Here is a 23,639-nt window from a genome sequence, read left to right as displayed (position 1 = left end):
AGTAAGGGAGGGGGAGAGAGAGAAAGGGAGAGAAGGGGAAAGGAAGGAGGGAGGAAAGAAGGGAGAGAGAGAAAGAGAGAGAGAGAGAGAGCACCCAGAGCACAGTCCCTAGTGGGGCCCTACAACTGCCCACAGCAGTGAGCTTCCACCCCACTGCCTGGTTCTATATCTACCAATTCTTGGGGCTTCGTGGAATCAGGCATCAGTAGAAGCAGGTGGTGCCTCAAGGCAGGACAGACAGCTGATAGAAGGAACTTTCTAACAGGGAAAAGAGTGTCATTCATCGACCACACACCATAGATTGTGTCAACACCAAACATGACCAACATGACTTCCCAGTGAGGGAAAGGTCATTGTGAGCAGCAGCTAAGACCCTGCAGTGCATTCTGTGCTTTGTCTACACCCAAGTCAGGCTGAAAAGTTGGCAATCTGACTCGAAACCTTTCAGTGCAGTGGGGGAAGGGTGGCCAGAGACCTGAGAGGGACGAGATAAGAATCATAATGTGGCAATTCGGGATTGGTGAAAAACCCCACAGAAAGATGTGACCTTGAGGCAGGAGGAATCAAAGGCACTCGGAGGCTGAGGCAGGAGGCTTGAGGATCTGAGGTCATCTTGGGCTACAAAGTAAGACCCTGTTGATAGGAAAGAAAAGGGAAGGGAAGGAGGGGGAAGGAGGAGGGAGGGGGAGGGAAGGGAGGAGAAAGAGAGAGAAAATAAAGGGAAGGAAGAAAGAGAGGGAGGGAGGGGAGGAAGGGAAGAAGGAAGGAAGGAAGGAAGGAAGGAAGGAAGGAAGGAAGGAAGGAAGGGGCTGGGGTAGGCGGCAAGATGGAGGGAGGCACTGGAAGGCCAGTACTCTGTTGATGGCTTCCCTTGAAGAGTGGACCACTCCCATACTGAACAGTTTAACCATTTGTTTGAAATGGATAAACTAGAGAGAGGAAAAACTACTTATGAAGACTGTAGAGGAACAGCACCGTGTTGCAGAGACAGGCAGAGTCTGGAGGCTCTAGTGTGAGGTCCCATGCACAAGCAGGCAAGTTGGGTTCTCAAGGATGCCTTGTGCACTGGAGAGGAGGGGCTGCTGTCCCTGCCCTGCATGTGAGTAGCCAAAGTGACCTGAATCTAAGGCTACTGCCTGAACTGTAGGTTGTACTCCAAATCTTGCTCATTGCTTTTAGGGCCACTGGGTACCTGTGGAGAGGGTTGCAGTCCTCTGGGTTTTGTGGTTGACTGAAACCTGGATGAAAGAGGGAGACAGGCAATCTAGAGGTGAACCATGGCTCTGCCAGAACAAATAAGAGAACTTGGAAGCAGGAGGCGGCTCCAATGGAAGTGTATTGTCTAGGATGTTTTGGAAGATTTATCTGGAATCAATGTAAAACGGCTCTTGGTGGGAGTCAGTCGGAAATTCGGTCCTGCCTCATGGGCCTGAGGCAGTAGAGAATTTTCTTTCCTTCACTGATCCTGGCATCAGGCCAGAGACACTCCAATAACAGATTAGCAAGATAAGAAGCACACAGAATTATTTAGTCTAAAGTTCATAAGATATGGAAGTCTTCAGAAGGAAACATGAAGTGTATGTGTGTTTATGTTAGGTCTGATGAATATTGATCGTGGAGAGGCACAGTTGGACAAATGGTGTATGACCTGATAGTGATAGACTGAAGGGGATATAGCCAAGCCTGTTTTGAAATGGTTCAAATGGGAGGGGAGGGGAGAAAGTCACTTAGTAACTTACCAAGGCCACTGACCTGGGGGGAGGGGAGGAGGAACATGGACACATCTGACTTCTGTTGTTTTCTCCATTGCTAAACCTGTCATATTTGGGAGCTGTGTGCCTTGGATCCTGTCTGTAGATACTGTCACCCATAGCTGTAAGCTGAGGAAATCTGGGGCTCAGAAAGATCAAGAGACATGTTCAGAATTAACTTGAAGGTTTGCAGGCAGCTGGGAGTCCAACTCAAGCTTGAAGAAGCCTATACCAGCTTTTGCTGGTTTGCTTTTGCAACCTGAGGCTGGGAAGAACTTTGGATTAGGCCTGAATCTTCACAGGAAAAAATGAGCAGAGAGGGAAGAGGCAGGCTGGCTTCTGAAGCATTGCCCCTTGTCATGTAGCTGCAGCTAGACTGAGCGACGGCTCTTGTTCATGAGGAACAGTCTTGCAACAGAGGCTCAAACTGACCAGCTCCTAGGAAGCAGAGGTTTTGGCTGTCAGATGTTCTGGAAGATGACTGCTCCCAGAGCCGAAAGCATTTGCTGGGCTTCCTTCCCAACCTAGAGAGGAGAGCTATGGAGTTTGTGCATCAGAAACTGTCATTCCACTAATGGACAGAATAAGCCAGGGAGACTTTGAGCTTTGGCAGGGGAGGCTGAGGTGGAAGCCTTAGGAAGACCCGGACTGAGGCTGCAAGTAGAAGCTCACCTAAGGCAGCTGAACAACACTGTGGGAATGAGAAGATGACAGTGCACAGAGGAGAGGGATGTGACTACATATAGGAAGGATTGTCCCCAGGGTCTTGAGATACCAAGCTGAGAGTCCAGGCTCTGGGCTTGAGCCAGAGAATGTGTGTTCTGAGGTGGCCAACTCCCTTCCCTTCCCTCATCCATCCCTTGCATTTCTTTCTGAGGTAGAACATCAAGTCAGTGACTTCAGATCTTCCAGCCTTAGCTCCAGCCATGCTGTCTTATTGGCCAGGCTTTGGGGCATTCTGGCACTGTTGCCAAGGTGACCTATCTGGGCTGGAGTGGACATAGACAGAGAAAGGTACTGTGCTTTCTCCCCTTGCTCAGACATGCTCAAGGAGCAAGTGAGAAGGGCTGTTGAGTTCAACTTCTGGAATGAGCTGCTGGGAGTCCTCAGAAGCTTGGAGACACAAAGGACACAGGACACAGAGCTCTAGAGAGTGTTTATGTGCTATGGATGCATGTGAAGACCTAGATGGCAACAGGTAACAGTCCACTGCTGGTGACGGGAGCTGAGGTTCAGAAGTAGTCCCCTCGGTGTCTCTGGGAACATTTCTTTAAAGACCCTCACCCCCTTTTCTTCAGGTGACCTCTGCAGCCTCCTCCTCTTCCCCTTTCCAAATGGTACTCCCCAACTCTCCCCTGCCAGGTGTTGCTTTCCTTTGTTTCCTCTGGATGTTTGTGCCCCAAAAGGAACTCCTCCCAGACATACGCACTTCCATTTCCTCAAATTCTTCCAGTTACTATCTAGGCATTTCTCCAGAGAGTTATAAAAATGACAAATATGAACATAAAAAGATGCCTGCCATCATAATCAAACCATGCACATCGCATCACACCTACCTGAATGGCCATCACTGAAAAGACGGACTACAATATCTCAGAAAAGGTGTAGCAAGACCAGAATGTTGTTAGTGGGCTTGTAAAATGGAGCATCACTCCATGAGCCTTGAGAACAGTGACTGGTGAGGAGGGTGCCTTTCTCTGTTTAGGCCCACTCAAACCTAGCTACATTACCCCCACAGCGTACCATTATGTCCTGGGTCCAAGCCAACCAGACAATAGGGCTGGAAGAGCTGCAGCAAACAGTTGAATGGTTCCTCAAATAGTCAAACATAGAACTGTCATGGGACCCAGCAATTCCATATCCAGATGTATGCCCAAGAGGACAGAAAATAAAAATACATGCCACATAAAATGATGCAATGACTGTACACAATATTCCAGATTACCCAATTTTTTAGCAGTTGATGAGTACATGCACAAAAAACAAACTAACCGCATAGAGGAGAGCTATTCATCTGTAGAAAGAAAACAAGCACTGGCAGATGCTACAATGTTGAGCACCCTTGAAGATATGGGGCTTTAGAAACTAGCTACAGGTGACCAACCACATATTAGATTGTTTCATCTGTGTGAAATGTTCAGAATTGGAAACCCACAGAGCCAGGAAGGAGATTAGGGTTTTCAGAATCTGGTAAGGAGGAATGGGAAGTAACTGGTGGTGTTTCAGGCTTCCTGCTGCAGGAAGGAAGAGTTTTTGGACTGGACGGTGGTGATTGCTGTGCAATTTTGTAAAGGTACTAAAATCCATGGATTGTGAACTTTTAAGAGTTTTATGGAATGAGAATTCTATATCATGTCAGTGATTTTGCTTGTTGGGGTCACAAATACCTGACTATAGAACATCTTAAAGGAAGGTTTGTTTGGACCCATAGTGTGAGGGTACAATGTATCACTATGGAGAAGGTGCAGCCAGGAGCACAGGATGACAGGTTACATTGTATCTGCAGTCAGAAAACAGAGAGGTAAATGCTGACATGCTGGTACTTCACTTTGTTGTATTCAGTCAGAAACCACAATCCACAGGATGGGTCACCTCACTCTAAATGCATCTTCCTCAGTTAAATCTTTCTGGAACCATCCTCTTATGTGATTATAAATCCCACTAAGTCACAATTACCTATGATCTGGGTAACAGTTCTCAGGATTGGAAGGATAGTAGTGTATTTATATTGTTCTTATAGAGAACTTGAGTTCCATTCCTATTACTCACATCAAGTGGCTCACAAATGTTTAGAACACCAGCTCCACCAAGTCCAATGCCTCTGACCTTTATGGACATATGCACACATGCCTACATGTACGCTTTAAAATATGGTGTGCCAGCTCCAAGGTACCTTGTGTGAAGATCACACAACCTTGGCATGTGGAGGTTCAGGGTCTCGGGAGCCCTTTATGAGTTTCTTCTGGGGATGGAGATGAACTCCATGGTGTGAGAGGTGTTCTCCAGCAGACCATGTGAAATAAAAGGAAGCTGTAGCCTGTGGTGAAGGGGACATGGGACAATGGAGGAGGCTATCCACAGGAAATGGAGTGGGCTGCAGGAAGGCTCTGGTTGCCAGCTAAAAGGATGCTGCCCCACAGGTTGGACTTGTGGGATTTCCATTAAGAACCAGGAACAGGATAGAGTAACAGACATGTTTCCATAGTTACTGTGTAAGAAAGCCACCATGGCAATGAGATCAGGAATCCCATATAGCTGTGCCTCCTGGTCTGTTTGTCCAGAAGATTCCATGTTCGTATGTATGGATATTTTATGTATGTTTTGATGTATGATTTGCAGGCTTGACTGCTTGGCTCTGTGGCTACACACAGGATGGTGTACTATGACAGCAAGGAATCACTGTCATATAAAGGGAAAGTCTTTATCTCCTGGTTCTGGACCCAACCTTGACCTCACCCCTGTTCAAAAGCCTACTGAAAGACTACAGCTCATACTTAATGTGAGGGCGCTGTGAAGGTGGTTGCTCCAGAGCTTGCTGTGGGGGAAGAGGACTGCTCCTCTTTAGAAGGTGTGTGCCTGAATGGAGTGAAGGTCTCCAGCAGAAACACATGGGACCCTTGGCCTTTCAGGAAAGTCCCTCCCAGGGATAGCAGATGAAACTGACTCTCAGACCCTCACAACCACCAAGGTCATGCTTTTCCAGAAACAATTTGCTCCTGAAATCAACCTGGGTCAAGGACTATTGTCTGGGATTTTATCTTATCACCTGGTTGAATGTTCCATTGGGCCCACAGGCGAGGAACCCCAGATGCCAAACAGAGACACCAAGACCACAATGGGCACAGAAGACATGCATGAAAGCAAAGTCAGCATAGAGCCTCAGGACTCAAATCAGGATGCACGGCCCCAACCACTGTTCCACAACGTCAAGGTACACACCTTCGCATAAGGCAGGGAAGGGGCCAAGCCCAGCAGTTAACATCAAGCATCTTCCTTCCTGCTTCCTTGTCTGGAGGGTGGGTTCCTGGGCCGACTTGGGCACAAAGAAGGTAAACAGGTTCTCCTCGTAGAGGCTGGTGCGTGTTAGTATATGGGTGATGGAAGATGACTCCTGTTGCCTCCGGTTCCCTTGGAGAAATAGGGACATGCTATGCAGTCATAAACTCGTGTGAATACTTGGAGTTCTGGCTCCACAGCAAGGACACTAAAGACTCACCCAGTGGTGTCAGATCCTGTGCAGGGTGTTGCACACCCCATCTTTTCTGTTATTGTTTTCATGACAAGAATGGAAGCCTAGACCTTGCGCTTGCTAGGCCAGTGTTCTACCACTGAGCCCCACCCCAGCCTTCAAGACCTGAGTTCCCTAAATAATCCTAGGAGGTGCCCCCCCCCACCAACCTAACGAAGAGACCAAGGCGCCAAAGTATTGAGCAAACGCCTCAAACTCTGGCCTAAATATTCTCAGATTTTGATTCTTTAAAGCAAGTTTTTCTTCCTCTAGGAATTCTTCCAGCATTTTCTGGGAAGGCTGGGTTGTTTGGGGTGAGGTGGGATGGGACAGCTTGGGAAAGTCAAAAGAGAGAATGTCTGCACAGCAGTGATGGAAAACAGGGTGGGAGTGGGGTGGAGATAGAGCTAGGAGAAGCTTCTGGTGAAAGATGTGGTGTTGTAGAGCAGAGAGGAAGGTCCAGCCCAATGCCTGGGGAGATCAGAGGGTCGGAAGGGCTCTGACGTTCCTATTTTTAGTCAAGTGTGTTTCTGATAGCACCCATGTTCCTAAATTCAACTTGAATGAGACTCCATTAATTACTCCAATTCTCTCTCTCTCCTCTCTCTCTCACACATCTCTCCCTCTTTTTTTCCTACTCTCATATATCTGCCTCCCCTGACTTTGTTTACCCAACTTCTTCCTATTCCTTGCTCATCTTTTGACCTTACTCTCCCTCTGTCCCATATTCTGTCTGTATCTCCCTGACTTCGGTGGTGTCTATCCACCTGCCACCACCACTGCCTCTTCTACAGTTCTTTGTCCTGTGCCACAGTATACTGCAGCTGGCTCAGCTCATGATCTCCGGCTACCTCAAGAGCTCTATCTCCACAGTGGAAAAGCGCTTTGGACTGTCCAGTCGGACATCAGGGCTGTTAGCTGCCTTCAATGAGGTACTATTTATTGTTCCCTAGATCTCCCTCAGGAGTGCATGCTGAGGGAGCCCTATATTCCTACCTCTGCCAGCTTCCTTCCTTACACTCATAAACATTTCCTCCCCATGTCCACATAAAGCCCCCAACATTGCCTGTTCCCCCCAACTTCCATAGCTCTTCTCTCACAGCATGCTGGCCCAGGGTTGAAGCCTAGAAAAGCCTCCTCCTGCCCTGGATGGCCCTAGTAAGAAAAGATACCCAGCCATCATTCCCTTAGGAGCTCTTTGCTAGGGGACATGAGATATTGTCTAGCTTGCCAGATTTGGGTAGACACCCACCCTCCTTGTGGCTCCTTTGTGTCTTGAGTCCTATAGCTATTGGCTGTCCAAGGAAGGAATCACAGGATGTCACTTCTCCTGTCCCAGAGAGAGGCTTGAGTTACCCCCAAGACACCCTCTGACTGACCTTGGGGTGACAGGAGGGAGGGGTGACACTGCTGTGGAAGTCTGGCCCCAGAATGTCCTGGATCCATAGGCCCTCAGTGAAGCAGGGAGAGGCTGAGCTGTTCCCTGTGGATTCTGTGGCAATTGGTTCTGCTGGGCCTCAGCCAAATGTTGTCACTCTCTGAGAAGAAAATTCTGCTCTCTCCAGCCCCATCAGATTTCTGTGAAATTCTCTTCCCTGGATAATAAGCCACATCCCTCTAGATCCAAGGCCCGGCCCAGCAGCTGCACAGTGTCCCATCCCCAGATGGGTCTCAGCCTGATGCTACTCTCACATCTCACATGTGCGAAGGGAAAGTCAGTCCATTTTGGTAAATGGGAACCATGCCTCTACTTCACAGTTAGGACTAAACAACCCCTGTTGGTGTGGCTCACTCCCTTTGAGGACTCTGGAACTCACCCACCCCCCTCCTAGCTCCCTGGGAGGATGAGTCTAAGACTTGGAATTCCAAGCCTCAGCCCCCTGCTTTCAGTCTTTACTTGTGCCTCTCATTCTTGAGGCTCCTGAAGCTCTGAATCACTTCCCTCTACTGCTCATTTACCTCCAGAGCAAAATTGGCCAGCCAGCTTTGTCCTCATTTTCCTCCCCTGAAGAGGCAATGAGACCATTCCCTTTCCTAGGGAGACTCAAAATCTGCATGTTATTGCAAGTTTTGTGTTGTGTTTGTTGTTGAGATAGGGTCTCACTATGTAACCCAGGCTGACCCTGAGTTCCCAGCCATCCTCATTGACTCTCATTTGGAGTACTGGGGTGGCAGGCATGAGCCATCATGCCTGGCTCAGAATGTCTATTCAACACACATCTAGGGGGTTCTTACTCAAACTAGTCTGTCTAATGTACAGATGGGAACACAAAAGGTAGCCATAGGAAGGATGGGCTTCAGCATGCTTTACTTGTCTTCATCTCTTTACAGGTAGGGAGCGTATCCTTGATCTTGTTGGTGAGCTACTTTGGCAGCCGAGTTCACAGACCCCGAATGATTGGCTATGGGGCTATCCTGGTGGCCCTGGCAGGCCTGCTCATGGCACTCCCACACTTCATCTCCGAACCATACCGCTATGACCACAATAGCCCTGGTAAGAGACTGTGCAAGCAATGACTGAGGAACTTCAGTACTGAGCATTGGGCCCTTCCTGAAGCCTGTATCTGGGATGGGTGTCACTCCAGTGTACCTGATAGTTCTCTCTACTTCATCCCCAGTCTATCTGATCCTGGCCCTTGTTAGGAAGGGCAAAGATGAAATCTTCTAGTTCCCTCTGGACAAGGATCTGCTAAAGTGTCACTGTGGGGTTTTGATGTGGGAGTGAACTTATAATGCAGCCTGCATGCAGAAACTCCTTAGGAAAAGTCTGTAGAATAAAATGACAATAGTATAATGTGCTTCCTGGATGCCACACATAGTTTGAAATATTTCCTTTGTATTTGTCCATTTAATTTTCACAAGCATTCAGAACAGAGGAGCCAGGCTTGGTGGGGCACCCTAGCCCTTGGGAGGTAGAAGTAAGAAGACTGGTAGTTCTAGGCCATTCTTGGCTACATATTGAGGCAAGGGCCAGCCTGAGATGCATGAGACCCTGTCTTATTTTTTTGTTTTTGTTATTGCTTTTTTGGTTGGTTAGTTGGTTGGGTAGTTGGGTTTTTGTTTGTTTGGGGTTTTGTTTGGTTTTGGTTTTGGTTTTCCTAGACAGGGTTTCTCTGTGTATAGCCTTGGCTGTCCTGGATCTTACTTTGTAACAGACTAGACTCAAACTCACAGAGATCTGCCTACCTCTGCCTTGAGTGTGCTGGGATTAAAGGCATATGCCACAATCCTCTGGCTGAGATCCTGTCTCAAAAAGAAGAAGAAAAGAACAATCAATGTTTGCTTAATTAGGGTTTCCATTGCTGTGAAGAGACACTAATGACCATAGCAAATTTTATAAAGGAAAACATTTAGTTGGGTGGCTTATAGTTTCAGAGATTTAGTCCATTATCATCATGGAGGGACATGGCAGCATGCAGGCAGACATGGTGCTGCAGGAGCTGTGAATTAGTAGATTTTGACCCATATGCAACAGGAGGTGGTCTGAGTCACAGTGATATTTTCTCCAACAAGGCCACACCTACTCCAATAAAGCCATACCTCCTAATAGTGCTACTCCAGATGAGCTTATGGGGCCCAATTACATTCAAACTACCACAATGTTTAAAAAGTGGATGAATGTAGTAAAATTAACTAATTAAATGATAACAGGATTTTGTTGAGAGTCTAGTTGAAAAAATAATGTTCCTTAGAGCAAACAGTTGAGTATTCACTTTCCTCTTCCATTCATCCATATATTCATCCATCCATTCTTCCATCCATCCATCCTTCCATCCTTCCATCCACTAATTCATCCATCCTTCCATTCATCCATCCATCCTTCCATCCACCCACTAATTCATCCATCTAATGGTTCATGTAACAAATCTATAATGCTACCTCTGTACCCAACCCCCTCAGGGCATTCAGCCTTCTGTCCAGACAGGAGAAGCCTAGGAGAGGAAACAAACAGACAGAAAACCCAACATGCCAGTTTCACTTCTAAAGTGTTAAGACCCAGAGGTGGGGCCATGAAGCAGACATGTGCTGGAAATTATGGGATGGGATGAGTATGCAATTCTACATAGCACCTGACTGCTTAGAAGACTGGGAGAAAGCTATTGGAGCCTGGGTAGGAGAAGAACACTGGTAACTGGAGGGAACTACCAGGGGCTAGAGGAGACAGCATAGGAGAAAAGGGGACATTACAGGAAGGGGTGTGGCAGGGATAGGGTCCCCCAAAAAGTGCAGAAAGCATGAAGAAAGCAGAGTCGAGTTTGGTGGTTCACACCTATCATCCTAGCACTCAGAAGGCAGAGGCCGGTAGATTGCCTCAAGTTTGAGGTCACCCTGAGTCACACAGTGAGTTCCAGGCTGCTCAGGCTACACTGTGAGCTCTTGTCTCCTATTTTTCAAAAAGTGCTGAGTGACTATCTAGAGCAGAGAGGATAGTTGTCAATGGGGCATCTTAAGATGCTGAAAAGTAAGACTTCCTCATGTTTCTTTGCCCAGAACTTCCACTTCAGTGGAGATTTTTTTTTTTTTGTGCAAAGTCACACTTGTCCTCCCTGCCAGTTCTGAGCTCTCTTGTCTGAGCCTCTGCGTTTGCAAGATCAGCTCAAAGGTTGCCATGACTCTAAGCTCCAAACCCTCTCCCTGCTCTGACATGCACAGCTCTTTGCTCAGTTTATCCTCTCTGCAGTAACCATGCAGCTGTGGGATAAGCCAGGCCGTCTGCAAGACCTTCAAGACCCGGGGGGGGGTGCAAAAGGCAAATGTGACCTCTAGGTTGACTACTGCATGTAATGTCCACTGGTAATTAGACAGCAGCACCATTCACCACTCCATCAAAGCCCCCATGGGACAGAGGTTACCATGATTGCCCTGAGGTCAAAGAGGGAGGTACAAGCCCAGGCCCATGGCTAGAACCATCCAAAGCTAGAACCCTAGATACCATCCAAAACTATTCTGTTTTTAAACTTCTAATGTCTAGAGAACATCACCCAGACTTGAGATGTGAGGACCAGAGAGTCAAGGGTCACACAGTGGGACAGTCACGAATGGCTATGGAATAGCCACTGGTTGTGGCCACCAGTCCAAGTCCACTAGCCCACAAGTTCACTGGCAGAACAAGATGCCACTACAACTGATGGCTTTGGTTGCATGGTTTTTCCCAGTACCGGGTGTGGCTCTCCAGGTTAACCTGACACCCTTGTCCCTTCTGTCACAAATGGAAGGCTACACTGAGAAGGCCACTTCAGTGCATTGAGGATAATAATAAAATGAGGGTCTCCTCAAGTTTGCTCACCAAATATTGGTCAAAGAATAAATGTCTGGTACTAAATTAAGAAAAAATGTCCTTTTCTGTACTCTGTTTCCATGTCCTGACCTGACACAGCTCCCTCCCCAAAATAAGTGCCAAGCACATCAGAGCCCTCCATGGTCTGGTAGCTTCCTGCTCTTGCCCAGCCCTGCCTGTAGCCCTGGCCTGACCCTTACTCTGCGACTTGCCGTTCAGAACATCTCATTCCAACACTCTGCCCTGCCCTTCTAAGGCCCTGGGTTTGCTCTACTATGAACTCTCACAGGAATGTTCCTCCCTCCACCCCTTTCTGGAAAACTCCTGTTTGTCATTCACTCAGTTCAAACTCTACTTCTTTTTGGTCACCCCTGTCCCTCCACCCAAGAGCCACCACTTTCATGACCCTTCTGAATGTCCCTGCTCAGAAAGGTGACCTGTAGCAAGTTCAGAATAGTAACTGTGAATCCAAACTGAGGGGCCCAGCTGGTTGGCATGTCTTTGGTCTGTGAACACTAGGTTTTGGGGGGGATCAAGTCACTTACACCCAAGCACTGAAGACAGTCCCTTACATTTGGTGAGTGGTATTCACCTTATAGTCATATTCTTATTGGCTTCTCTCAAAAGATAGGTCACAGAACTTGGATGCTTCCTTATGCCTGCCCACAACTGTCGCTCCAGCCTCTGCCCTCTCCAATAACAGCTGTTCCAGACGCACAGAAGCCAAGCATCTAACTATGGTGGGGATCATGTTCATAGCACAGACCCTGCTCGGCATCGGTGGTGTGCCCATTCAACCCTTTGGGATCTCCTACATTGACGACTTTGCCCACCATAGCAACTCACCCCTCTACCTTGGTAAGGGTGGTCTCTTCTCATAAGCTCTGAGAATGGGGCTAGGCCCAGGCAGGAGGAGGAGAGGTCAAGCATAAGGAGGGACCAAGAAAATTCTAGAGACGCCCAAGAGCCACTGGTCCTAACCAGGAGACAGGACTGCTGTTGGAAGGTTGGGTAGGCAGAGACCCACTCAGGGAAGGCAGAGATACCAACTGAGGGTAGTTAGAGACCCTCTGAGAGTAGGTAGGGACCCACTAAGGACAGGCAGGGACCCAATGAGGTATGAGGGGACCTACTGATGATAGAGAGATGTTGATGGCAAGTGGTACCACAGTATCCTCACCAAGGCTTTGTATTTGCAGGGATCCTGTTTGCAGTAACCACAATGGGGCCTGGCATGGCCTATGGGCTGGGCAGCCTCATGCTACGCCTTTATGTGGACATTGACCGGATGCCAGAAGGTGAGCCTGTGGAGTGTTCATTCATCCTGAAGGGCACACACACGCTCTGTAACTGACCACTGGTCTTACAAGAGTCACAAAACCAGGAGCCCATTGGGAGCCCAGCAGCAACACTGACCATGGACAAGCCTTTTCTTTCCACTCTTTGGGCCTCAGTTTCCTCATTCTTGAGATAATCTCTATCCTCCTGTCTCCCAAGACTGCCACCAGAATCTCATGTAGTGTTAGAGGTAAACTGTGAAGAGCCATCTTCTGAGGAGCTGTGCCTCTGTCACCACCCTACTTTGTTGCATACCTTCCCTCCCTCAGGCACAGGCATACTGTTGGCAGATAATAAAATATACCCACTTAGCTTCAGAGGGAAAAGCTTCCAAAGACCAGGGCCATGGCATGCTGAGAACTGAGAGCAGAACTCAGTGACCAGTGTGTTCCCTTGCCCCCCCCCCAGTTGAGACACAGCCTGGAGCACTTCAAAGACCCCTTTAGCCAAGGTACTGCTTCAGAGTATGAGAAACTTCTAGAGGCATCATTTGGAAAACTGTAATCTCAGAATCATCTAGAAGTCATAATGGGCCTAGGAGTCCAGCTAAAGTTTGTTCTGAAGGTGGCCAGGAAGAGGTGTGTAGGGGCCCCAGAGCCCTGGATCCCTTCTTGTGTGAGGGGATGGGGATGGGGATGGGTAGGATGGGGGAGTTCTATTAGAGCAGGTCACTGTGAATTCCTAGCTGCCTGCTTGTCACACTAGCATGCGAGTGCCAGGTGTGCCTTCTGCTTCCTACTGCTCAGAAGCTCTCTCTCACTTGGGGAGCCACCAGCAACACATATGAGACTGGGAGGTCATTCTGCAACTTGTTCCCATGGGTTCCCCCAGTCAGGACAGGTCTGAGCAGCTCTACATAACCAGCATGAGTGACAATTCTGCCCATATCTTTCCCTTGTAGAATGCTGGACCCCAACACCAGACCTGAGCTCTGTTACTAGCCCCTGGGAGTTGGGTGACCTAGGTTTCCCAGCCACCTCCACTTGGGAGAAAGTGTGTATTTCCTATTACTGTTGATACTGTCTTGACACTGGTGAATGTTGATTTCGAGCCACCTCCCAGGTCCTTTCTTCGTGGGGGATTGGAAGGGTGAGTGGTTTCTGCTTGCTGCAGGTACAGACTAGCATGTGCATGAAGAGGAGGTGGCTCTCTCTAGTCTGGCATGGGGCCAGGCAAGAAACAAGGAAGGCAATGAGTACTACTGTGGAGAAGGCACACCCATCCCTGCTCTGGAGATCTGTTTGTTAATTGCTGGCTATGCTCCCTAACCCCTGCCCGGAGATGCCAGGATCCAGCACCTGGAGAACAGGCTGTGTGAGCTGCTGGTTGGTGCTACCAGGGACTTGTATTTTTATAAAGTACCTGTGATGCTGGGGTGTTGTGTGACTTTTCCTGGAGAGAAATGAGCAAAAGTTTTTTTCGCCCCAGATAGGGTGACGATGACAGCCCAAAGTAACAACTGCCTCTGAGGTGAGCTTGGTAAGACAGTGAGTTTATTGGTGTTACTTATAGGAGCATGGAGGACTCCAGGGTGTCACTGGGAGGCCCACCACAGCTTAGGTGACAACACGCAGAGTCTGTATCCCTGAAGCTCCCTGCACAACTTGCAGATGGTCCCACCCAAGAGGCTCCTCCTGCCTAGAAATTGCCTACTGCTTTTATGACTTTAGAGAGGGGCTCTGTGGATCTTGTAGCTTTCTCTGCCTCCTGAGTCTTATGATCCTCACCTCGGAGAAAATAACTACACAACAAAGGGAGACTATAGGAAGATGCTTCAACCCTTTGCTTTAGAAGTTATACAGGCAGGTATGCATCATGTTCTAATTAAAACAGGTAAGGGACCAAAACCATGGGGACAAGCCACCTTCCCCCAAAACCCTGTGGTCATTTGAAGGAAGTCTTCAATAATGCCAAATACTTCTGTTAAACAGTCCCAGTTCTTTTAAACGTGCCAGTCAGAAAACAATAGCAATCCCACCCTCACTTGACTCAGCAATAATACTTCGTCGAATAGTGGAAATTGAAATAGGAATAGAAGCAGGAGAGGAAGGACATGCGCCTATAAAATACACACCCCTCCAAGTGCTCTTCCTTCTACCTTTCATGGGTTTTGTTTGTTTTTTGAGACAGGCTCTCATATAGACCAGACTGGCTTCAAATTCAAGGTTTAGTCAGGGGTGACCTTGAAATTTTTGATCCTACCGCTTCTACTTCCCAAGTGGCCAGCTTAGATTTTAAATTTTTAATTAAATTCTCTCTTCTCTCTCTCTCTCATTCTGTGTGTGTGTGTGTGTGTGTGTGTGTGTGTGTGTGTGTGTGTGTAATTCTCCCAACAACCCTGTGATGTACGAAATCCCATCTCCTGATGTTATTGATACCTGTATATCACAGTGGAAGAAGCTGAGGCATAGAGATGTAAGTTATCACTAGATTCTGAGGCTTCCCCCAGTTCTCCACCAGCTTAGTGATTGAAGGTCCTCAGAGGTAGAAATGACAGCCAGCCGTGACACTAACACCAGCATGGTTTTCTCTTTCAGGAGGTATCATCTTGACCCCAAAAGACCCCCGATGGGTGGGCGCCTGGTGGCTGGGCTTCCTCATCTCTGCTGGACTGGTGGTGCTGGCTGCCAGCCCCTACTTCTTCTTCCCCAGGGAGATGCCCAAGGAGAAACATGAACTGCGCTTCAGGCGGAAAGCCTTGGCTGGTACAGCCTCCACTGTCAGCAAGGTAAGTGTCCTCCGTGTACCCACCATAACGCTTCCTAACAGAGGCTTCACGCTTGCTGAGCAAGCTCCACTGTGTCCTCCTAGCAGGCCTGCACAGTGACCATCATGGGCCCCTTCCATGATCCAGGAGATGTCGGGCCAGAAGTGAGCAAGTTCAGTGAGCAAGCCAGGGAGGCCTCTAGCGAGAGCACAGGCTTACTAGGGCTCACATCCTGCAGTGTTGGTCACTTAGAAATTCTGGTAATTCTGACCATGCCAGAAGATGCTAAGAAGTGGAGGTTGTCGAGCTTGGATTTAGGAAGAGATCCTGAAAAAGGAGGGGTTTGGCCTGGACATAGGAGGACACAGGCAAGAACAGACAGGAGAGCCAAGGGATGCTGGGTGCAAACAGCCTCAGCTAGGGTTCCACAGCAGACATGAACCTGGCCATTTCTGGCACAGTGATAGGACTAAGAACACACTGAGTACTCTGGGCCAGGCTGGTGGAAGGTCTTGTCCAAGGTTACACACTGACAGAGAGGCCAAGAGCTGTGAGCCACAGGACAGCATAGATGGTTCTAAGCCAAGAACTCCTAATTTTCCAGGAATTCACAAAAATATGCCAAAAATACAATAAGATGATTCCAAATGAAAAAAATTACAAAGAAACCTTCCCCCCAATACTGAGGTCTGACCCTCTCAAGCCTTACACATGCAGGGTGGAGACTACCACTAAGCTATATCTGTCTGGTCCTGGAAACAAGTTTTAAAAGTTTATTTTAACAACATAATTTCAATTTCATTAATATTTTCAATACATACAAAATTGACTATATTCAGAAGCTTTGTGCATTGTGCTTTCTTTTTCCCCAAGTATGTAAGGTGCTTGTGCAAATCTCAAGTGTGTAAATGAAGTATGATGCTTGCTACCAAGTCATTCTAATTGCAAAAGAACAATTCATCCAAATCTTGCTAAATATTCTGCAACAAAAGGATTCTACTTCCTGTGGCAGTCTGGGGCTTTGCTTCTGGGAGTGTTTACTGCTGTGTGGGGGAGGGCCTCCTCAGAACAAGAAAGTTCAACCTAAGAAGCAGACCTGAAAAGGCCACTTATTTTTCATCATTTTTTAAATTGAGGGTCAATTTATAGAATTGGGAGTTCAAGTCTATCTAAGTAAGCACAGGTCCATCTGCCCTGCTGAGTCAACCACCTCACGCCAGGGCTAAGACAGCTCTGGTTAGGACGGCCCGCAGGGGCCAGAATCATACAGCCTTGGCTGCCTTCAAGACCTCTATGTGTCCCTGGAGAGACAGGAAGCAAGGACTCTCCAGCTGCTTTATTAGGTGCTATGTGTGTGTGTAAGGACTGAAGGCCAGAAAGAGCATGTATAATGAGAGGCCACTGACACCATGATAGCCATGATGGGAGCCTGCGCAGAGCACCTAGGGGCAGGGAAGAGGACGACATAGGCTCTGCTGCTCTGGGACAGGGCTTGCCCAGAAGTGATGCTGTTCCGCACTGCTGATTCTCAGACATAATAAATGTCTGGGCTGATGGTTTCTGTGCTGGCTCAGAGGCAGGGGAAGGAATTTCAGCAGAAAAAGAGAACTTGGAATTCTAGCTAGCCTGGCCTAGCTCAGGCCAAGGATTCAAATTCCCAGAATCTGGAGAGTCCTTGGAACAAGGAGTGTCACTTAGGAGAACAAAAGGCTGTGTGGCTGATGACAGATACTCTCAGTTGGGCCCCATATTTGACCATAGAACAATTGGAGCGGGTGGCTGTCTGCTGGACTTGGTCACAAGTCAGCCATGTGCTTTTGCAAGTCACTTCTCTATGCTTGCTGTGGTGTGTGGTGTGTCTAAGGTACAGAGGCCAGATTGCTAGAGCACTACCCAGTTTCCTTGGGTTCTCAGAATGTGCAGTTCCAGCAGCTGAGGTCCCTAGAGTAGGCTTAGAGAGCTCTGTGCCATGAAGCCTGTGACGCTGGTCCTGATTGTGTGCCTGGCTGGCTGGCTGCATCTACCCTGTCAGCTCGTGGGGTTCTGGGAGGCGAGGAGCTGAGAGGTCTTAAGAAAAGGTTGAAGGCTGAGAACATGGTGATCTGTTTCCAGCAGCTCTTGTGCAATAAATATTGATGCAGGAGGAATCGATCCTCTGCCTCCACCTCCTTGAGGCTGCCAGGGCTGGCCAGGCTGCTTGCAGTAAGAGTGGCTGACCTGGCTCTTTAGGGTCACTAGTGAATAACCTGGAGGAGGAGAAGGGGTCCCACTGGGTGAGAGTGGCCCATAGTTCCTGCTTGTGTCTGTGTGTCTCTCCTGCAGGGAGGGGGATGGGTAAGAAGGAAACAGTCAAAGCTAGTGTTTGGGAAAGCTTTGCAAGCTTCTTCTCCTAGACTTAGGGTTCAGAAGCTCCCTTGTAAATGCAAACATTAAAGGTAACCAAGAGATTGTGGTATGTAAGCCAAAGCTTGTCTGATCATGAGAGGATCTAGCCTATGTCTAATAGGTGGGCAGCAGATTTGACAATAATTGTCAGATCTACAGACTGAGGCTATGTCCTCTAACTGGCTCCGTGTCACTGGGTTGTGACACCCATACAACTGCACTGAGAAGTAGAGGAAGACCAGGTGCAGGGAGATGGGTGCCCGTATGACAGCTCAGGGATGAGGGCTCGGCAGGGTCTTTTGGAACAAAAATGCCTCGTAAGGGCTCTCTGACAGATTTCTGGATGCATTTCCCCTTGGGTAGTAGTGTCTGTATTCACAGCACTCTCCAGTGTTCATAGATCCCTCAGAGAACCTGTGTTTGGGGCTGAGCCGGGAACTGGGAAGGGGCCTGGCCACCTGCTTCCTTTCCTGGCAGGCCTCTTGCCTCTTACATCAAGGACCCTGGCCATGCCCAGACTCTAAGTGCCATTGAGTGCCAAGGCCTTCTATTGGGTAATATTCCCAAGACATTTGTGTGTTATTCCTACAAAAATTCTGAGTTTAGAATCCTACAGCTATAGTCTTAGTGCTCTGGGTTTTGTGTTTGTTGTTGACTGGTTGGGGTCTTATTTTTTAGACACTTGGACCTCAATCTGGCTAACCTACAACTTCCTGTGTAGCCTGGGTTGATCTCAAACTCATGGTGACCCTTCTGCCTCACCTTCCCAAGTGCTGAACTGAGAAGTGTGAGCTACCACAACCAGATAAAGTTCTAATTTCTAATAGCTGGGGATTTTCAAGCACTTGTCTTCTAAAACAAAATAACTGTGTGTGTGTGTGTGTGTGTTATGTGCATCTGTGTGTACCCGTGCAAGCATGTGTGTGCACTAGTGCATACTTGTGTTACACATACGTGTGTGTGTGTGTTTATGTGCAAATGTAGGTACATATGTATGTGCATGCCTGTATAGACCTGAGGATAGCCTTCTAGGGTGTCTTCCCCTAGTGTTTGAGTTTGAGACAGGACCTCCGTGGGTAGGGGACCAGCCCAGAGAGCCCTAGGTAGCTACCTATCTCCACCTCCTCTGTGCCAGGGCTACAAGTGTGTGCCACTGCATCCAACATTTTTACATGAATCCTGAGCATCAAACCAAGGTTCTCACATTTGCATAGCAAACACTCACTCCACTAAGCTAACTCCCCAGACCCTATATTCTGAGAATAGATGTCTGACAGTCTTTGAGTCCCAAAATCCACTTCTCTGTCTCCACTTCTCTATCTTTGTCCCGTTCTTCCTCTGTCCTTCTCCCTGTCTCTTTCTGAGATAGGGTCTCACAGTGTAGTGCTGGTTAGCCTAGAGCTTACCACATAGACCAGGCTGACCTAAAAATCATAGAGAGTGGTGTACATCTTTAATCCCAATGAATGCTGGTATTAGATATGCACCACTACCCCTGGCCAAAATCCACATGTTTAAGTGGCTAAGAGGCAATGAGTCCATGACACTGGTTGTCTGTCTCAGTCATTAACCTCAATGTACTTCTATGGGATGATAGCCAAGGATAAGGGCAGAAACATGAAGTAGGAATTTCTCAAAAACCAAAACTTAGGGCTAGCCTACTAGGATCACTCATATTCCTCCTGGGACTTTTGGGTTCCTGCTGTAGCCTCTTAGAGTACAAGGTGACACTGGCCTTCCTTGCCACCTGTGCCTCCCCCTTGTAGGTCCTGTTCTAGATTCCTCTCTACAAGCCTTGAAGTCCTTTGTGTCTCCCTTCCATCCTGGCAATGAAGGGCTGAGACTCCATCCTTAGGGTCCCTTTGAGCCCCAAGGCCCGAGTGATCATGTAACCCCTACTCTGTGTCATAAGAGGAGGGACCCTGGGGGATCCAGCATGTGGTAGCCCTGTGTCTGTCTATATGAGGCCAGTTTCTGGCCCAAATGGTCAAAGGGGAGTCTCCCTTTCCTCATATCAGAGCTAGAGTTCCTTTCGGGTGTACTTGAATGAACTTCAAACTGTATCCCTTACAACACCAAGGATGACACCATAGAGAGAATGAAGAAAGATGACCTCTCCCGATCTCTTTCTCTCTGTCTCTCTCTCTCTCTCCATCTCTCCCTCTCTGTCCCACACACAATCTCACTTTAGTGCTTTATAGCAGTGTATTTGTTTCTGTTTGCCCAATGCTGGCGTCTGGTCTCAGGCACGCTAAGCAAGTGTTAAGCCACTGAGGTGTTACAGCCTTTATCAGACATCACGATGGGATTTCAAATTGGATAAAGGTTTGTGTTGCTAAGAAACAGCTGAAAGAGAAGAAGACTGAGGCTAAAGAAGAGGTGGAACCAGTTGTAGCATCTCATGATTGTAATCCAAGCATTTTGGAGGCTGAGACAGGAAAATGGCCATAAATTTAAGGCCACCTGGGCAACATAGTGAGGTCCAATCTTTACTGGGCTACACAGTGAGACTCTGTCTCAAAACAGACAGGCAGGCAGACAGACAGACAGACAGCCACACACACACACACACATAACAGCAACAACAACAACAACAGTGCCCTCTGCAGCCACTCCTCCCTAGTCCTTGGCAGTCCCTGAGAACCACCCCTGCACCCTCCCTTCTCAGAGTTCCAGAATTCCAATTCCTTAGACTTCATCTACAAATATCTGTTTGGGGCTAGCTTCTTACACGTAACATAATGTACTACACATCCTGACAGATGAGAGAATGTTGTTTCTTGTTAAAAATTAGTTTCACATGGTCTTCCTCCATTCACCTGCTAACAGACACTAATGCACTTATTGACATTAGACTCAACAATTGTGAATAGTGCTTCAATGAAGGTGGGCATGCAGCTTTCTCTAACACTAGACATTGTTGATTCACCTGCCTATTTACTTTAGGGACCCAGCCTAGGATGTATGCATGCTAGGCAAGTACTCTACCACTCAGATGGATCCCCAGCTCTATTTTCACCTTTTCTTTTCTTTTCGAGACAGGGCCCTGTGTATTCCAGGCTCATTATGTAGCCAAAGAGGATAATGAACTCCTGATCCTCCTACCTTCCCTTGCCATGTACTGGAAAAACAGGCACAGGCCACCCACCACACCCAGTTTATGTGGTAGTGGGGTTTGAACCCAAGACTTCATGAATGCTCTGCAAGCACTGTACTAACTGAGCTACACCCCTGGTCCTCTTTTTAGGTTTTGTGAGGCACTTGCACTCTCTTTGGCTTACACTAATTCCCATTCCCACCAGTAGTGTGTGAGGGTTTTTCTTCCACAGCCTCAACAGTGTTTGCTGCCTTTTGTCTTCTTTTTATCAGTCCCTCTGACTGGGGTAAGGCCATTGACCACTGTGTTTATTTGCTCTCCAAATTCTTCCTTCATTATATCCTGGAGAGAATTTTTGAGAGAGCACCCAGGCCTGGTGCTAGTACTAAGTAAAATAGTAGGGATTGAGCTAGCGTTTATGTTCTTCGTGTCACTCTGCTGGGTTCTATGTGTGTATTATTCATTTAATCCTTACTGCCTGCCTGTATTGCAGATACAGCTGGGATGTTCTATTCACCCCTGAGGGACTTAAGTTGCAGAGAGTAAATAGCATAGTCACATGGCTTGTAAATGCCACCGAGATTCAGTTCCAGGAAAACCTATCCCCATGCCCATCCTCAACAAATCAATAAATCAAGATGAAAGAGTGGCAGAAACTTAAACATGAACAAAGGGTCCGTGTAACGAGAGAGTACCATACATAAGTGCAGGGATCAACTCCGGGAGGATAAGTGAGCCTTAGTGGACTCAGAGCTTCTGATGACCTGCTTCAGTCTTAACAGAAGAAGCCAAAGGCCAAGATGCCCTGGTGCTCTGCCGCGCCCCCTTAGAGGGTCACCAGCTCTCAGAGCCAGTGCCTGTGACTACTTTCTGTGATGACACAAGATAGGTACTGAGAGCTGGCAGCCCAGCTCTGACTCCATGAGACTGGCTGGGACCTACCCCCAGGATGAAGCCTTCTAGGACCTCAGCTGTCCCTAAAGATAGCTTCAGGATGGCTAGAGGCCCACAGCAAGTCCTGTTCCACAGAATGCATGTCCTGTAGGCTTGCAGCTGTCAGCACTAAAACCCCAAGAGAGGAAGTCCTACCAGGCTTGCTGACCTGGGCAAACCGCAGGCCAGATGGGTCACCCCAAGCCTTGCTTTGAGCAGCACAGTGTTTCCTGTCTGAAGAACCCACTATTAGTCAGCGGTCCTCAAAACAGATGATATTTGAAAAGATAGAAACAAATTGAACACATAGGGCGTATGAATCTGGGGGCACTGGAGGCTCCTGACACCCCCAGAATAGAGTCTCTATCCCTTAATCTGGTCATAGACCTCCAAGGTATGGCTCCAGTCTGTCACTTGTCCCCAGTTGCTGCTCCAGGGAATGCTGGATGTAGTCAGGTTTCAGTGGTGCCCAGGGTCTGCCCCAGTGCAGGCTCCATCCCCCTCCATGGCTCAAGTCATCCTGTTCCCTGCTCTGTCACCTCTCCTTCCCATCCACACTGCTCTCTGATCATGCAACCCCTACTCCATGTCACAAGAGGAGGGACACCCCGACCCCCATGTCCCTGCAGATCTGTCTCTCCTCTTCCATCCCCAAACTCCATCCCCTTTGTAACAACATGTACCGGCAGGTACCAGAGAACCTGAGTTTGATGGCCTGCTCTACCATATCTCTTTGGTGGCATTTCCCACTCACCAAATGAGTGCAATAAAAACATCAGCATCAGACAGACAGTACCTGAACTGAAGTGACAGGACAGACAGCAAAGTACAGCCAACCTGACAGGAATGTACATGCAAAGGGCAGGTGACACTGTGACCCAGGCACAAAGCTTACAAGACTCTCCCTGCTCTCAAGGGTGAGCCTGCTCCTCCCTGGTGATAAATACAGAGAAGATGTCAGTCTGTGCCATCTGACTTCTCCTACTTTCTTCTACTCCTGGCATCTTTCCCTCAGCTTTCCTGGCCACACCATTCTCCGTGATGTGACCACGGAGGCCTCCAAGACCTCTCCATGGCAGTGTGTTCAAAAGAGGCTATAAGACGAGTTGTGTATGTGGTATTAATGTCTCTCATAAATTTAAACTGGGCATGATGTCACAGGCTTGTAATACCAGCACTTGAAATGTTGAGGCAAGAGGATTGGGACTTTGAAATCAGCTGTATGTGATAGTTCATGGCTGTTGTCCCAGCACTCTGGGAGTTGAGGTAAGAGCATGGTAAGCTCTAGGTTATCCTGAGTTACACGGTGAGATTCTGTTTTAAAAGGAGTTCAAGGTCACCTTCAGTCAACCTGGACCACATGAGAACTGTCTCAAAAAATACAAACACATACATACACGCATTCCACTATTCCTGAAATATTCCAATTTGGGGATATAATAATATAAAAAGTTTATTCCTATAACTTGAAAATGCAATATATATAGTTTATGCTTGTGACATATTTTAGTTGGACTAGCCATATTTTAAGTGTTTAATCACCACATGTGACTGGTGACTGCTATATTAGATAATGTGTCTGTAGCAGGCATGCTCAACCTATAGCCCAGGGGCTACTATAATCCAGGATAGTGATAAATGCAACCCACCACAAAACCTTGGGTCTTAATTGTACTACTTTGTAGCTTTGTGATGCCTATTCTTGAAAGCAGAAGACTCCCCACCCCCCTCTCTTTGCAGGTTTCAAGGTGGAGAGAACAAGTTCATACACCCAAGGTCTAGCATCTTCTGGCATCTAACTCAGTTCTGCTAGCCCTTGGGGAGCTCCATAATTCACTGCTGGACTCTGAACTATCTCAGTCTGAGGACTGCCTCTGAGTGTCACAGCATCTCCTCTCGCTGTTCTTATTTTTTCTTCCAAG

At 47.9% G+C, this 23,639-nt stretch overlaps 1 protein-coding gene across 1 annotated transcript in view; it reads left to right on the top strand.

Annotated features, from left to right (window-relative positions):
- Nucleotides 1-23,639, top strand: part of Slco2b1 (solute carrier organic anion transporter family member 2B1) — a 47,141-nt gene that overhangs the window by 7,606 nt on the left and 15,896 nt on the right. Inside the window, exons 2-7 of the mRNA XM_051192337.1 lie at nt 5,546-5,682; nt 6,774-6,911; nt 8,311-8,473; nt 11,885-12,115; nt 12,457-12,555; nt 15,133-15,323. Of these exons, the coding sequence (XP_051048294.1) occupies nt 5,546-5,682; nt 6,774-6,911; nt 8,311-8,473; nt 11,885-12,115; nt 12,457-12,555; nt 15,133-15,323 (959 nt within the window). The remainder of the gene's footprint in view (nt 1-5,545; nt 5,683-6,773; nt 6,912-8,310; nt 8,474-11,884; nt 12,116-12,456; nt 12,556-15,132; nt 15,324-23,639) is intronic.

Source organism: Phodopus roborovskii, unplaced genomic scaffold (assembly GCF_943737965.1).
Source record: "Phodopus roborovskii unplaced genomic scaffold, PHOROB, whole genome shotgun sequence".
Classification (NCBI taxonomy): Eukaryota; Metazoa; Chordata; class Mammalia; order Rodentia; family Cricetidae; genus Phodopus; species Phodopus roborovskii.
This window is presented reverse-complemented; position numbering and strand designations above follow the sequence as displayed.